The sequence below is a fragment of the Scomber japonicus genome, chromosome 19 (assembly GCF_027409825.1).
Source record: "Scomber japonicus isolate fScoJap1 chromosome 19, fScoJap1.pri, whole genome shotgun sequence".
NCBI lineage: Eukaryota > Metazoa > Chordata > Actinopteri > Scombriformes > Scombridae > Scomber > Scomber japonicus.
In genome coordinates this window covers 16652917-16668220 of record NC_070596.1, presented here as the reverse complement: position 1 = coordinate 16668220, position 15304 = coordinate 16652917, and the positions used below count along the sequence as shown (strand labels likewise).

Sequence of the window (15304 nt, the reverse complement as noted above, 5' to 3'; positions counted from 1 at the left end):
AAGGGTGGGGGATTGTCCCAAATCTTGCTACAAGGAGCCAGAGGGTCAGCCTGAATGAAAAATGTGTAAAATCAAGCACCGTGAAGGCATTGTGTGAAAATTGTGAAGGATTTTCCAAAGCGGGCAAAAATTTAAAAAAATGACAGGGCCGGTAGTGTCGAAAAAGTCAAAAATGGGAAGGTCGGCGTGTAGGCATTGTGTGAAAATTGTGAAGGATTTTCCAAAGCGGGCAAAAATTGAAAAAAATGACAGGGCCGGTAGTGTCGAAAAAGTCAAAAATGGGAAGGGTGGGGGATTGTCCCAAAACTTGCTTCAAGGGGCCAGAGGGGCAGCCTGAATGAAAAATGTGTAAAATCAAGCACCGTGAAGGCATTGTGTGAAAATTGTGAAGGATTTTCCAAAGCGGGCAAAATTTGAAAAAAATGACAGGGCCGGTAGTGTCGAAAAAGTCAAAAATGGGAAGGTTGGGGGATTGTCCCAAAACTTGCTACACGGGGCCAGAGGGTCGGGCTGAATGAAAAATGTGTAAAATCAAGCACCGTGAAGGCATTGTGTGAAAATTGTGAAGGATTTTCCAAAGCGGGCAAAAATTGAAAAAAATGACAGGGCCGGTAGTGTCGAAAAAGTCAAAAATGGGAAGGTTGGGGGATTGTCCCAAAACTTGCTACACGGGGCCAGAGGGTCGGGCTGAATGAAAAATGTCTAAAATCAAGCACTTTGAAGGCATTGTGTGAAAATTGTGAAGGATTTTCCAAAGCGGGCAAAAATTGAAAAAAATGACAGGGCCGGTAGTGTCGAAAAAGTCAAAAATGGGAAAGGTGGACGATTGTCCCAAAACTTGCTACAAGGAGCCAGAGGTGCGGCCTGAATGAAAAATGTGTAAAATCAAGCACCCTGAGGGCATTGTGTGAAAATTGTGAAGGATTTTCCAAAGCGGGTAAAAATTGAAAAAAATGACAGGGCCGGTAGTGTTGAAAAAGTCAAAAATGGGAAGGGTGGGGGATTGTCCCAAAACTTGCTACACGGGGCCAGAGGGTCGGGCTGAATGAAAAATGTGTAAAATCAAGCACCGTGAAGGCATTGTGTGAAAATTGTGAAGGATTTTCCAAAGCGGGCAAAAATTGAAAAAAATGACAGGACCGGTAGTGTCGAAAAAGTCAAAAATGGGAAGGGTGGGGGATTGTCCCAAAACTTGCTACAAGGAGCCAGAGGGTCGGGCTGAATGAAAAATGTGTAAAATCAAGCACCGTGAAGGCATTGTGTGAAAATTGTAAAGGATTTTCCAAAGGGGGCAAAAATTGAAAAAAATGACAGGACCGGTAGTGTCGAAAAAGTCAAAAATGGGAAGGGTGGGGGATTGTCCCAAAACTTGCTACAAGGAGCCAGAGGGGCAGCCTGAATGAAAAAATGTGTAAAATCAAGCACCATGAAGGCATTGTGTGAAAATTGTGAAGGATTTTCCAAAGCAGGCTAAAATTGAAAAAAATGACAGGGCCGGTAGTGTCGAAAAAGTCAAAAATGGGAAGGGTGGGGGATTGTCCCCAAACTTGCTACAAGGGGCCAGAGGGGCGGGCTGAATGAAAAATGTGTAAAATCAAGCACCGTGAAGGCATTGTGTGAAAATTGTGAAGGATTTTCCAAAGCGGGCAAAAATTGAAAAAAATGACAGGGCCGGTAGTGTCGAAAAAGTCAAAAATGGGAAGGGTGGGGGATTGTCCCAAAACTTGCTACAAGGGGCTAGAGGGGCAGCCTGAATGAAAAATGTGTAAAATCAAGCACCGTGAAGGCATTGTGTGAAAATTGTGAAGGATTTTCCAAAGCGGGCAAAAATTGAAAAAAAATGACAGGGGCGGTAGTGTCGAAAAAGTAAAAAATGGGAAGGGTGGGGGATTGTCTCTAAACTTGCTACAAGGGGCCAGAGGGGCGGGCTGAATGAAAAATGTGTAAAATCAAGCACCTTGAAGGTATTGTGTGAAAATTGTGAAGGATTTTCCAAAGCGGGCAAAAATTGAAGAAAATGACAGGGCCGGTAGTGTCGAAAAAGTCAAAAATGGGAAGGGTGGAGGATTGTCCCAAAACTTGCTTCAAGGGGCAGAGGGTCGGGCTGAATGAAAAATGTGTAAAATCAAGCACCGTGAAGGCATTGTGTGAAAATTGTGAAGGATTTTCCAAAGCGGGCAAAAATTGAAAAAAATGACAGGGCCGGTAGTGTCGAAAAAGTCAAAAATGGGAAGGGTGGGGGATTGTCCCAAAACTTGCTACAAGGGGCCAGAGGGGCCAGAGAGACAGTATCAAATATAGAGAGTGAGTGTGTGTGTGTGTATCTTATGGGGGTTGGGTTCGTGAAGGAGAATATATGAAAAATAGGAAATGCATTTGTCAAACAAATGTTAAGGACATTTAAATTAGTTCATTGTGTGTGTGTAATCATTCTAAAAGATGTCCTCTTAAAGGGGGAGGTAAGAGCTTCTTTTGTGTGATGTAGTGGGGGAGTTAAAATATGTGAGGACAAGAGAAGAAGTGAAGGAGGCTCTATTTGACCATCAGGGTCACAAAATTATATATATATTCAGTGGCTTTTATGCACCAACAGGTGGCATCTTTGTCCTAAAATATCTCTCCCCACATCATGTGCATAAAATAACTTTCAGATCTTGACCACATGCATTTTTAGTAAAAATGTGCCCCTTTGTGGCAATGGTAATGGTTGTAGTGATAAATGACCCCAAACTGCTGACATTCATAACTTTATCTCTCCATTTTGTCCCTCAGATGACATGTTTGATCTGCCCTTTCCTGATGAACTGGAAAATGACATTGGCCATGACATGATGCTGATCACAGGGAACCTCCACCCTTCCCCAAACACCTCTCCTGTGCCCTCGCCTGGCTCTCCGTCCGGGATGGGAATAGGATCACATTTCCAGCACACCAGGGTGAGTCAGGCACCAGTAGAAAGAAATCCACCTGCAATGACTCACAGCTGTAGCATGTAAATAACGCCCTCTTACAAAAGAAAACATTTGAATGCCCTCATGCCCTTACATGAAAAAAAACATGCTACTGCATTTAAACATTACCATTTAGTCATTGTTTTCAAAGAAGAAAATTAAGCTGCTCTCACTGTGCAGAGGAAGGAAGAGAGATCTTACCTGGTTGTTTTTATTTAATAAAATAAAAACTATAGCTTGGATTTTGTGATCTGTCTATTTAAACAAGCTGGCAACTTTGAAATAACTAGATAACTGAAGAAAAAAACTACTGTCATTGTGGATAATTATGTTAATTATAGCAGTGTTTTACTGGAACTAAGATTCATACCATTTCAGGTTCAGATTTAATTTTGACCTTTTGAAGCATGGGGGCCACTTCGGTGCAGTCTTGATGGACATACAACAAATCAACAATCAACAAATCAACAATCATCAACACAATCATGCAACAATTATCAAACAACAGTCAGTTTATAGATTTTTGCCAGGTGTAATAGATGCAGTGGAATTGGTGTTGAAGGCACAGTAAAAGAGGCATTTTGACAACCTATACTGTATTAAATAACATTTCATATAGTGCAGAAAAACTGTGGGAAAGTGTAGCTATGACCTTTACACATGTGTACATTAGCCGTGTGTTTTGTGTGTATCATCATTACACGTCTTTCCTGGAGGGAGTGAAAGACAGTTAATGTTCTTCTTACAGAGACTGTATATATCCTTAACTAATCTTAAAGCTAAACTGTACACAGCAAAAACGCCAGTGTTAAATCAACTCTGAGAGTGTTAAATTTAACACCAAGAAAGTGTGTATATGCGTCCACTCTTTTCAGTGTTAATTTAACACTAACACTAGTGTTAATGTTTTTACACTCAGCTATAGTTATTTCAACACTGTAGGGAGTTCAAAATTAACACTGGCCAACACTTATTTAGTGTCAATAGTACTCTACACTAGTGTCAGTGTATATTTTTACACTCAGTTATAGTAATTTCAACACTGTAGGGAGTTCAAAATTAACACTGACTAACACATGTATAGTGTCAGTGTTAGTGTCTTTACACTCAGTTATAGTAATTTAAACACTGCAAGGAGTTCAAAATTAACACTAGCTAATATGTGTAGTGTCAATAGTACTCTACATTAGTGTCATTTCAATAAAATGTTACACTGATTACCAATGCATTCAGACCAATGGGTGTAAAATTTGACTACCAATAAACCCACCCACCCTTAAACACAACCACTCGCCAAACTTAATACAAAAAATACACAAGGCAAACACTTCTTTAGAAAAATAGTCTTATTAAATGGCCACCACACCACATTAACAGTTTGCATGGATTCACATATAATTACAGTATGGAACAAGGTACACTTGGTCATCGGTGTCATATGAAAATTGCCTATCTCTTCTTACATCAAAACGGACACCCAGAACATGCTCTACAGGTTCTACTATATTCCATTTCTTTTCAAAATGCCTCATCCTTTTAGATTCTGTGTTAAGAGAAGAAAATGGGTTTTCTAGTTGATCAAAACAACTCTCAACTCTCTCCAAAGTTTCTTTAGATGCATCAGAAGACAAACAATTAACAACAGCTTCCTTTGTGTGAGCATGGATGTCATTAACCAGTTCCTCCATTGAGCCAACTAGACACTGCATAGTACTCTCTGGAACACCTGAGGCTTGAACCTGAGCAATAACAGAGCTGCACATGTCCAGTATATTCTTCTTTTCAACTGGAACATGTGTAGTGACCCTCACAGGAAGATCCACATTCACTGGTGTGGAAGGTCCAGCTACAGGCTCAGATTCAAAACTGCTGACGGGATCTGGATCAAGATAGTCTTTAAGTGCTCGAGATAGGTGACGTTGGTAACCAGAAAATGTACAAAAAACAAATGAACAACCAGGCTCTCCACAGTTCAAGCGCAGAGACCTTCCAGGATACAATCCATGCTCAAACTTCAAATGTCTAAATAACATTGAACAACTGGTGTGGTGTACCTTGCAAATGTAACATGTGTACATTTCTGGTCAAAATGTATCGGCCTTCAAACCTCACAGTGAAGAAGCCTTGCTCTGATTTCTTTTACCCGAGGACTCTCTTTCACTTTGCCGACATCGATGCCATACACGGTGGTTTGGATGAAGATGAAGAAGCTGGACAGCGCATCATCATACGACACGGCAAAAGCATAATGCGCCTTGAAGAGCTCATCAAAGGCAGCAACTGGGGTCTGCATCCTGCAGGGAATGGCCTTATGGTCCAGGATGATGTAGAAATCCTGGATGCTGTTGCTTCTTTCTCCGACACCGGGGAGAAAGGGCTGTTTGGGGCCAGTTTCTTTAAGGAAGGTCTCCATGCTTGACCCCACCTGAGAGAGAGAGAGAGTTAATGTTTTTACTCAAGTCATTTTAATTCATGTGCGACTGTATGAATGGATGTGTGCAATACACAACTTGATGAATTAATATTTGATAGATGTACACAAGTAATTAATTCAGGGATGGATCTATGAATGTACACAACATTAATTTATTTTTGTGTGATGAATGGATGGATGATTTTTAAAAACAATTTAACTGCACCCCCCCAATTACCCTGCCATATTAGCTCCTAAAAACATTGCATCAGTGATGTACAGTCCTAAGAAAATACCTTCATGAACTTGATCAGGCGTCTAGCAGCCTCCGATGCACTCATCTTGCCGCCCTTCTTGCCTTTAACTGTTGGAGGCAAGAGGTGAAGCAGCAGAAGGATGGCGGCCATCTCAGGGTCCCACTCTTCAGAATGCCACACTGCAGAATTAGAAGTGACACTATAAAATGTCTTTTATTTCCTTATAAGCATTACAGCATCAGTTATAGTAAAGTTTTCTTAATATGTTTAGCAGTGAGGTACAGTATGTGATTTGTAGTAAAGGGGCCAAAAACATGAAAGAATACAACAATGTCCTCTTTTGTTGTGTACACTAAAGGCATGTGCAATCTACTGTGTCCACTATTCAATTAACACTTACCACCATCATCAGACTCCTGTTGTGCAGACAGAAGTAGCTCATCCACATGCGGACTCGAGGATAGATTCTTGAAGCAATCTGCGATGACTCTTGGTTTGAAAAATGTTGGCCACTTGGAAAGGAATTTACCAGACACCTCCTCACCAAAGATCATTATGAAGTCTTGGTCGATCTTAAACAGAAAACGTTTGTGTGTGTGAGAATGAGAACACCATTGTAATGGCGCTATGGGTGTCAGTTAATAAACAGTCAAGCTAATCACAAAGTCGTCAGCAATTAATTTTATGTTTACCAAGCCAGGTGTATCCAAGAATCTGGGAAAGAGATCCAGGACAGTAGAGGCAGTACCCGGGTCTTGAACCACCTTTTGCCTGTGCTGGAATGTTGCCTTCATCTTATTTTTGACAAGGGTCGTATCACTTGAGTGTTTCATCACCGATATGGCTTCCTTGCATTCATCACCGGTCAACTGCTTCTCATCTGAACGGATACTGCGTGGAGTCTTGGGGCCCTCTTGAAAAGTGGCCCTCTTGAAAACCCTTGAACAGGGAAAAAATGGAGAAACCTCAGGGTGAGCAACGGAGGAGGGATCCCTCACCCAGGACTGGCAGACTTGCAATAGATGTTATATACAGACAAAAACAGTTTACAACACAGAATGTATGGGGATGCATTACTGTTTATACTCACATAGCCATTCTTGGAATCAGGGTCCTTCAATTTAGGGAACAGTGTTGTAATCCCAAGTGCGTAGAGGATCCGCACATTCACCGGAGGGACCCTCCTGAAAAAAAAAAGATAATTTCTCCAAAATTAGTTAATAGAAAATAATAAAAATGACTTTTTTTTCAAAAATAAGAACTAAATAAAAACTACAATAATAATAATAAAAAAACTAAAACTAAAGTGAATATCAGATAACATCAGCTTAGTTGTAGTTAGAGATGCTAAAGTTGCTGGAAGAAAACGCCACAGCTCAATGTGGTACAACTTAGAGTATGACCCACAGGTAAATAAGAGTGAATGGAAACGTGATGGGAACATTATGGGATGCAACTAAAAGGGAAAAAGTTAATTTTCAGAGGTCTCACAGAGGCTTTCTCCTAAAACCTGAAAAACTAAAACTAAGACTGAGTCAATCCCTCAAAATAAAAACTAAACTAAAACTGCTTCATCACTAGTTGAACGAACGAAAACTGAACTGAAACAAAAAAGCAAATTGAATAGCTAAATAAAAATAAAAACTAATGAAAAATTTAAAACTATAATGACCTTGATGTGCACATGGGTGTGGGTGAAGACATAATTGGCAGCGACTTTTAGAGGTAAAAAACAAAACAAAAAAACAACTACAACCTGTTATTGCAAGTGCATTCACTTACCCATGGCTCTCCACCATATCTGCCACAAGAATGTTTACCATCTTTCTTCTTGCAACATCACTGATGGAGCTTGTTTTCTCGTACTCTTTGAATATTTCTTTTCCACCAGGCTTTGAAAACAGAGCGTCTCTAACATTCTGAAATGACAATAGCATAACATTCACACTGCAGGTACAGTAGATACTTCAGCCTGTACCCCGAGCTGATGTAACAGTTGGTTAAGGGGTGCATGATAAATGAGAATTAGCTAACATAACGGAGCTCTGGGTTTTCAGTCCGATACCTACTGAAGCTGCAGTACTAATATTGTGAAATTTTAATGTAAGGTTTGACATCGGTCTAATTAACATCAGGGTCAATATCAGGTGGTTAACTTACATCTCTTGCAACGTTGCTATCCAAGGGTCCTTCAACCAGTTGTCTTTTCCTAGCTTTGGTAGACTCCAGTATCAGCGTTGAGTCAGAACCTGATGATGACCCTTGGGATGCACGTGATGGTGATGGTGACCAGTCTGATAAAGATGAGCCCTCTGTGAACTCCACCTCAGCATTGCTACCTAAGAAAACACACAGCTTTGCATAGTAAATGACGCAATTGACCATGAGAGGAAACAAGTTACAGCTCAATTTACCTTTTGTAGAAAACAAAAATTAAAAATATAAGCCCCCAATCCCTTACCATCACATTCTTCGGCCTTGAATGACACCCCAGATGATTTCAAGAGCTCATCGAATATGTCCGAATCCACTTCCACGTTAGAGGAATCCTTCAGGCCCAAGGAAGCAGAACCTGGCAAATTGAATTTTGCCAGCACTAAAACATAAGATACTGTAGATAAGCAAGATTTGGGAGGGACAAACATGCATTAATGAACAGAGCTGATGAACTATACACCGGAGTTAGCAGGAAAGCTAATTTTCATCTGTAGTCTCTAGGAAAAACATTGGAAAACCCTAAATGCACAAATAAACATGACAGTCAAATTAGCCTAACAGTTACCTGCTTGCAAAAACTGGGAGTAATTGTACTCTTCCTCCACCTGTGGTACCCTGACCCATTTGCTGACTCCTTTATACTCTACAGGAACCAGCATGTTGCTTCAAAGACAAGAATGGCATAACTTATTATTCGTAATTTCTTACATTTACACTCAGTGTTTCCCGCCTGGGGTGGAGTGGGCGGGTAATTTGAACACTGTACAATTACCGGACTACCACGCACATGGCAGCCAACATGACACTGACGGTGATGAAGGAAGATGAAAATGTTAAAAAAAACACTAACACTATATTACTACACAATTACATTTAACCCAACACTACCAAACACAATGTAGGCCTATTTACAATGTGCCATGCACATGGGTAATGTTGTCATACTATATTTGTATCGTGTGTATCTTTTCGATAAATTCCTATTACTCAAAAAGCCTTTCCTTTATAGACACTTTTAATAATTTGAGAAACTAATGTTAGATAAACCCTGGTCCAGGCAGCATGTTGGCCAGTGCTAGCGAGCTAAGCTAACGTTAGCTAGCTAGCGAAGTTGGCTAGCTAGCTAGCAGCCAAAATCAACCACAAAAAACGCTAATATCAATCCAAAAGCGACAATTGTATCGACCGAAACTTAACTTACCGTAGAAAGAAGAGATTTGGACGAAGCAAGTATGACTGCAGTCTGAGTGCTGACTCCGTGTGTGCCACCAGTGAGGGTGTGCGTGCCAGTCACTGCCAAGGCAAGCGATTCAAATGGTGGGTGTGGCCAATTGAACGAGCCAGAGTGTAAATTCAGGCTGTGGCTGTGTCCCAATTTGGTCCAAATTGCGAGGCTGCATCCTCGAAGTGCGCATTTCGAGGTCGATTACGTCACAACGCCGCGCGAAGGCTGTCCCAATTCGAAGACTCCTTCAAATGCAGCCTTGAAATGCGGCCTTCTTTTCCCTCTTTTTCGAGGATGCATCGCTACTATCCTTCGCGGCCTCCCAAATCCCAAGATCCTTTGCGCGGCGCTGTTCAGTGCCGCGAAAACACAACAATGGCGACACCAACAGGTGAAGACTTTTCATTCAAGTGTATGTATTGGTTTGTTTTATTTAATTATTTGTACTTATTACTACTAATACTTTTATACTTTTACTAATTACTTATATTTTATTACTTGACTTATATCTTTATTTATATGTATATATATATATATATATATATATATACATACATATATATATAAATGGACTAAGATGAACAAATTTAGATTTTAATAAAGAGCTACGTTTGGGATTATCACTATTATATGTTATACTTCATTATTATCATTATTATGATAATTTTTTGCTATATTAGAACCCTTTTGTCTGTTGACATAGTAAAGAAAAAACATGTTTTACATTACATTTTGTTTTATTTTTGTTTTAGGGAGCAAGGAGCAAACCGAGCTCCTGATTAAACAAAGAGGGGAAAATGACAATCTATTCACGGGGGGGCAAAAACTCCGCCACGGCGGGATGGAGGCAAGGCTGATGTCCATTTTTGTACATCTTTGCATCCCTGTGTTGATGTGATCTTGTGTTTACCTTTTCTCTTGCTTCCCTCTGTGTTTAGAGCAATACTGGGAAAGACTGGGCTGGAGGGGAAGGTCCAGCCCTACCAGGCCAAAAAAAAATGGGACAATTTAAAAAAAATATATATAAAGTAGCCTACAGGTTTGGATTAGTTTTACTGTTACTAAATACTTTTGCTGAAAATTGCTGACATGATTGATTTCCACTGCCTTAGGATTGCAAATATCCAGGGACAGGGGAGGGGGCCAGCGGCAAGTCCACTGCTGGCACTTGGCCGTGGTTTGTCCTCATGGATGAGGTACTGGGGCAGAGGCCATCTATTGCCCCCCCTGTCCTCATTGCCTCCATCCGTGAGGACACACCAGGGCCAAGTGCCGCAGTGGGTGAGCAGGAGAGTGAAGAGGAGGAGGAGGAGGAGGAGGAGGACCAGCCAGGGCCCAGGAGGAAGAGGAGGAGGGAGGATGACCTCCTTGACCTCATAAAGGAGGACATGAGAAGGCAAAATGAGGCAGAGGAGAGGAGGGAGCAGGAGGGGAAAGACAGGATGAAGAGGCTCTTCTCTCTCCTGGAAAAGTAATAGAAAAATAAATATACATCTATATAGATGTGTTTAATTTGATTTTATTTATGAACTGTGTTTATTTATGATTTTTCTTTATTTTTTATTTGATTGTGAAGATTTTGATGTTTTATGTTGTTATTAAATAAAAAATATTGTTCATTGTTACACGTCTATTCCATTTAGTATTTACAACTTCAGTACAATTTATAACAGGGTTGCATAAAGTGCTACTGTTCAGGAAGAACAAGGGATTAAATATTTTCTTTTATTATCAAGTGATGAAACATTTCACTATTTACAAAAATTACATCAGAAATAACTATTTACAGATTATTATTATTTTATTATTCTTTCTCTTGTGTGTTTTCCTTCTTTCTTTCTTTCTTTCTTTCTTGTGTGTTTTCCTTCTTTCTTCTCCTTTCCTTTATTCTTCTCCTTTCTTCTCTCTTATAATTTTGTCAGCTTTTTCACCGTCTTTTCGGTCGAGACGTCTTTCTCGTCTTATGGGCGGGAACAGCTGGTGACGCAACCAGGAAATGCCTCGAAGGCTAGACCGTCTCATTTCACAACGGTTGATGCGTCCTTCGGAGGTTCCTCAAGGATGCATCCTTCGAAGGCCGCAAAGGCCGCGTCCTTCGAGGATGCAGCCTCGCAGTTGGGTCCAAATTGAGACACAGCCTCAGTGATTCTCAGAACGACGGATATCAACTCTAACACTATCAGGAGCTGACTCTTGGGGGAGTTAATTTTGATCAATTCTGAGTAAAATTAATGGTAACCCCTGTTAATTTACACCAACACCAAAAAAATAACACTGGCACATTTGCTGTGTAGTATGCTACATATTTTCATCTAGTCTTGCATACTATAACCTAGAAATATCTGACTTGACATAAATAAATTCTGGGTTGAAGCACACCATTTTTTAAACATGGGAAATAAGCAGGTCTCTTGTGAAAATCTATCAACTAAATCTCCAAGGGAACTCTCAGTTTAATATAAAATTGTAATAATATCTTATGTAGCTAGTTTTTTCTTTTTTTCCCTTTTAAATATCTGCCTCCCAGCTGTATCCTCAACTGAATGATTCTTGTAACTGACAGTGAAATAGAGTGTAGGATGTAGATGGATGAATAAATAATATAGGCCATGGCCCAGGATTTGTTAAGATCACAATGAATGTGGTAATTAATTGCTGGCCCTCTCTCCTGTGTGTGTGTGTGTGTGTGTGTTTGTATAGAGCCAGGGAGAACGCTTGCTGTCCAGGGACAATCCACCAGAGGAGCTAAAGCAGCAGCCGTTGGCTCTGGGCTACTATGTCTCCACCGCACAAGCGAACGGACTTCCTCACTGGTTCTGGGCTTCCTGCCCACAGGCTGAGAGCCAGTGTCCACTTTTCCTCAAGGTACTCAAAGCATTGCATCTGTGTGTGCGTGTGCGAGCGTGTGTGTCTGTGAGAGAGAATGCCAGTAAAACCTTATTTGATTTGAGCGAGGGGGGAGAGAAAAGCACAGAGATGAAAAGAGATGCTGATACACTGATTAGGTCGAGAATTCATGCAGAAATTCTTTAATTATGTGATTAAACATTAAAGAGGGATTCAGCTGCTCGCTACAGCTAAGCATGCATAAATATTGTGCCCTTTGCTTCTATACTTCAGGCGTCTCTCCACCACCACATCTCCATAGCCCAGTCAGATGAGCTGGTGTCAGACAAGACTAAGAGGACCCCTCACCCCTTAGATTCAAAGACCACCTCTGATGTGCTCAGGTAAGTTCACGCCATACATTAAAAATAATGGTAATATTCAAGTAGTTGACAGAGATCTATGTATTTTAAATATCTGTTCTTTATAACTGTTACATGTGTGCTAAGGACAAGTGTGCGTTAGTGTTACTTCTTTATCAGTAAAAATAATCAGTAGAGTATTTACACATGTATTGTATCACGCATGTAACTGATAAAAGATAACAAGAGTGGTTTCCGATAACAGTAATAAAGCCTTTATTCATGGTTATCATGGTCTGGATAAAGAAATTGTGAAAAAACATTTATTTCTTAAGTGTTTATTTTATGATATATAATTGTGTTATAACCTTTTCAACAAATTCTATTTAAAATGAGTAACTCAGCTGGATTTATATTGAAAGTGAAGCACATACAAAATATAAATGATTTCAAATATCCTTAAAAACTGAGACTAAAATGGTATATTTTTCAAACACAGGTTTGTATTGGAGCAGTACAACGCCCTCTCCTGGCTGACGTGTACACCTGCCACCCAAGACCGCCAGTCCTGCCTGCCCGTCCACTTGGCTGTATTGATCCAGATGTACAATGCCATCCTGAACATGCTTTAGCTTTGTGAACTCTAGAGGACTGACGTTATACCTTCATTTCCTCTGTGCCTACGCTTCCTCCTTCTGGGCACCAGAGAGCACCAGAGCTCTTCTCTTGTTTTGGATAGACCTTAAATCAATAGACCATTGATTTAATGGCCAAATAAAGGACAGGGCAAATCAGACTCTCCCATGCCTGGAATGTAATGAACAAGAAGAGTGAAATGCTCTGAATGAAAACTTTGGTTAACCACGAGCCCATGCAAACCCAGTACAGAACTGGTGCTGTGCCAGTTATGGTGCTTTCTGATGGAGAAAACAGATGGATCTATCCAACTATGCCCATTTTACTGACATATCACAATATTAACTTTCTCCTGATCAAAATAGTATTACGTACCACATGGGTGGCATCTTAGTGGCAAGTGAAGCATCTGTGGATGACATTTGTGGAGAAGCAGAAAGGGACATCCATGCAGGGCCACACAACTCCATATTATACAACCAGCAGAATGGCATGCCACCACAAACACATGGCATTATAACATTTGTGGTGTTTTTACATTTTTGTATAGAACTGCACTGTTGAGCTTCTTGGGACTTGTGGTTGGTTAATGAAACTTGTACCTTTACTCTTGAATGGGGCAAACGTCCTCATCTACTCCAAAGGGGGGAGCATTTGATAATGGCACTTTTTTCCCTCATCTTCCAAAGTGTTGTGGATATGAACACAATGGAAAATATTTGACCAGTTAAGACAGACGTGTTGTTTATAATGTAAAACATACATTTGCAAAGAATTGAGACTTATTTTTAATATTTAAAACAAGAAAATGAGAAACTTAAACAAGGCCTTTTTCCCCCCAATCGACTGTTAATAGTCTCGGGATCTGAAATAAAATTTGTCATTTTAATGCAATTGTAAAGATGCCATATTTATACAAATTATATCATGTCATAGAATTTGATATATATATGTATATACATAAATATATATTACCTCTTCCATCCAGGCACTTAATGATAAGGGTGATGGGCACAACCATCTCTTTAAAAGTGGACACAGTATGAACATTTATCAAAGAAAATGCATTTTAGTTGTTCTTTTGTTATTTTCTACAGATACTGAACATTTTGCCTTTTTTATTTAATGAGTTTAAATTAAACTAATTGATGCAGGAGATACAGTATACTGTATATTTATAAAAATGTTCCTCTTCTGTTAAAAACTTGAAATAGGCAATAGAAGATCATGGTATTTGAACATTGCAAGGTTATTAAATATTTAAGAATGATGCTTTATTTCATTGGCTCTCCTAAATGATGTCAAGCAAACCATTAGAAAAGACCCGTCGCTTCACTCAGTCTGCTATTTGTTAGATTCCTAGCATGCTTGTATATACACTTTTCAGCTGTGTTTTTTGGAATTTCTTAAAGCTGTACATTTCATGCTGGTTGGTTTACTTTCAAGTGATTCATATCAAAGTATTTTTTTGCTGTGAGCTTTTTTGATATACAGTATACAGTGCAAAACTCATTTAATTACAGCCAAGAGGTTAAATTGCCAAGTAAAGTGTACACAAATGTACAGACGAAGGCAAGTTTGCAAAAATTTGTTACATCTGTCATCACTTTGAATATCAAACAGATCCACATTAGTGGGAGATATCTGTTACTTTTACACTATTTTTTAGTAAATTATTAAAACTCTTGAAAATGATGTGTTCTGTGTTCTCTTTTAATATAGACTGCTCTTTTTCTTTTTAATGTTGGTCAAAGTTTATTTTGGTAGTCAGTGGTTGAGTGTATTGCAAAGTATCATACTTATGTACAGGTCTAGGTCTTTGGGTCAGTGAATGGAAGTGAGTAAAATATTACATTACATATTACATCAGTTATCAAAAGATCATATAGAATAGCACAAATGTTCATGAAATGCTTAAAGAGATAGTTCTGAGAAACGGTGGCTTTCCCAGATTCAGAAACAAACAGATGCCTTTAGATGGACCTTTTATATATTTGGCATGTATTCTAACTATGACAAGCAGAAATGTCAGGCTATTTTAGCCCAATTGCTGAGTGTCTCTGAGATCAAATACATGAAGATCCATTAGCATTAAGGAATTGTGCAAAAAAACTTTGTCAGGGGGGGCCCAGAGTCTCAGACTTAATGAGATTAAGATTAAACTATCCTGCCTTTACTGTACCTTGTCAACTGGCATGGGTCAGTGTTGACATAAACTAAGTGGGTGAGGAAATGGAAGCAAAACACAAAACAAGAAGTCTAATCCTGTGTTTGCTCCCAATGAAGCTACCATCAGGACTTATTTTCTCCTGGAGCCTTTACATCTCAGCGACATGTTTGATGTTTGTTTAAAGGATGGGTTCACAAATGTTCAAGTCTGTCTTAAAATAATAGTGAGGTCTACATATGTACATTAA

At 39.6% G+C, this 15304-nt stretch overlaps 1 protein-coding gene across 1 annotated transcript; it reads left to right on the top strand.

Moving 5' to 3' along the window:
• The first annotated feature begins 2777 nt into the window (after window positions 1–2777).
• On the top strand, window positions 2778–14582 carry LOC128379842 (mediator of RNA polymerase II transcription subunit 13-like). Its single transcript, XM_053339483.1, has 4 exons — window positions 2778–2936; window positions 11764–11928; window positions 12184–12293; window positions 12751–14582. The coding sequence occupies exons 1-4, from the start codon at window positions 2778–2780 to the stop codon at window positions 12881–12883; spliced, it is 567 nt and encodes a 188-aa protein (XP_053195458.1). The 3' UTR covers window positions 12884–14582.
• Window positions 14583–15304: the final 722 nt, after the last annotated feature.

What these genes read in the sequence shown, in the direction of transcription:
- LOC128379842 (XM_053339483.1), top strand. Translation starts at nt 2,778, where the DNA reads ATGTTTGATCTGCCCTTTCCTGATGAACTGGAAAATGACATTGGCCAT. An exon ending in CACATTTCCAGCACACCAGG is followed by an intron (nt 2,937 to 11,763) that starts GTGAGTCAGGCA and finishes GTGTTTGTATAG; the next exon opens with AGCCAGGGAGAACGCTTGCT. An exon ending in ACCACCTCTGATGTGCTCAG is followed by an intron (nt 12,294 to 12,750) that starts GTAAGTTCACGC and finishes TTTCAAACACAG; the next exon opens with GTTTGTATTGGAGCAGTACA.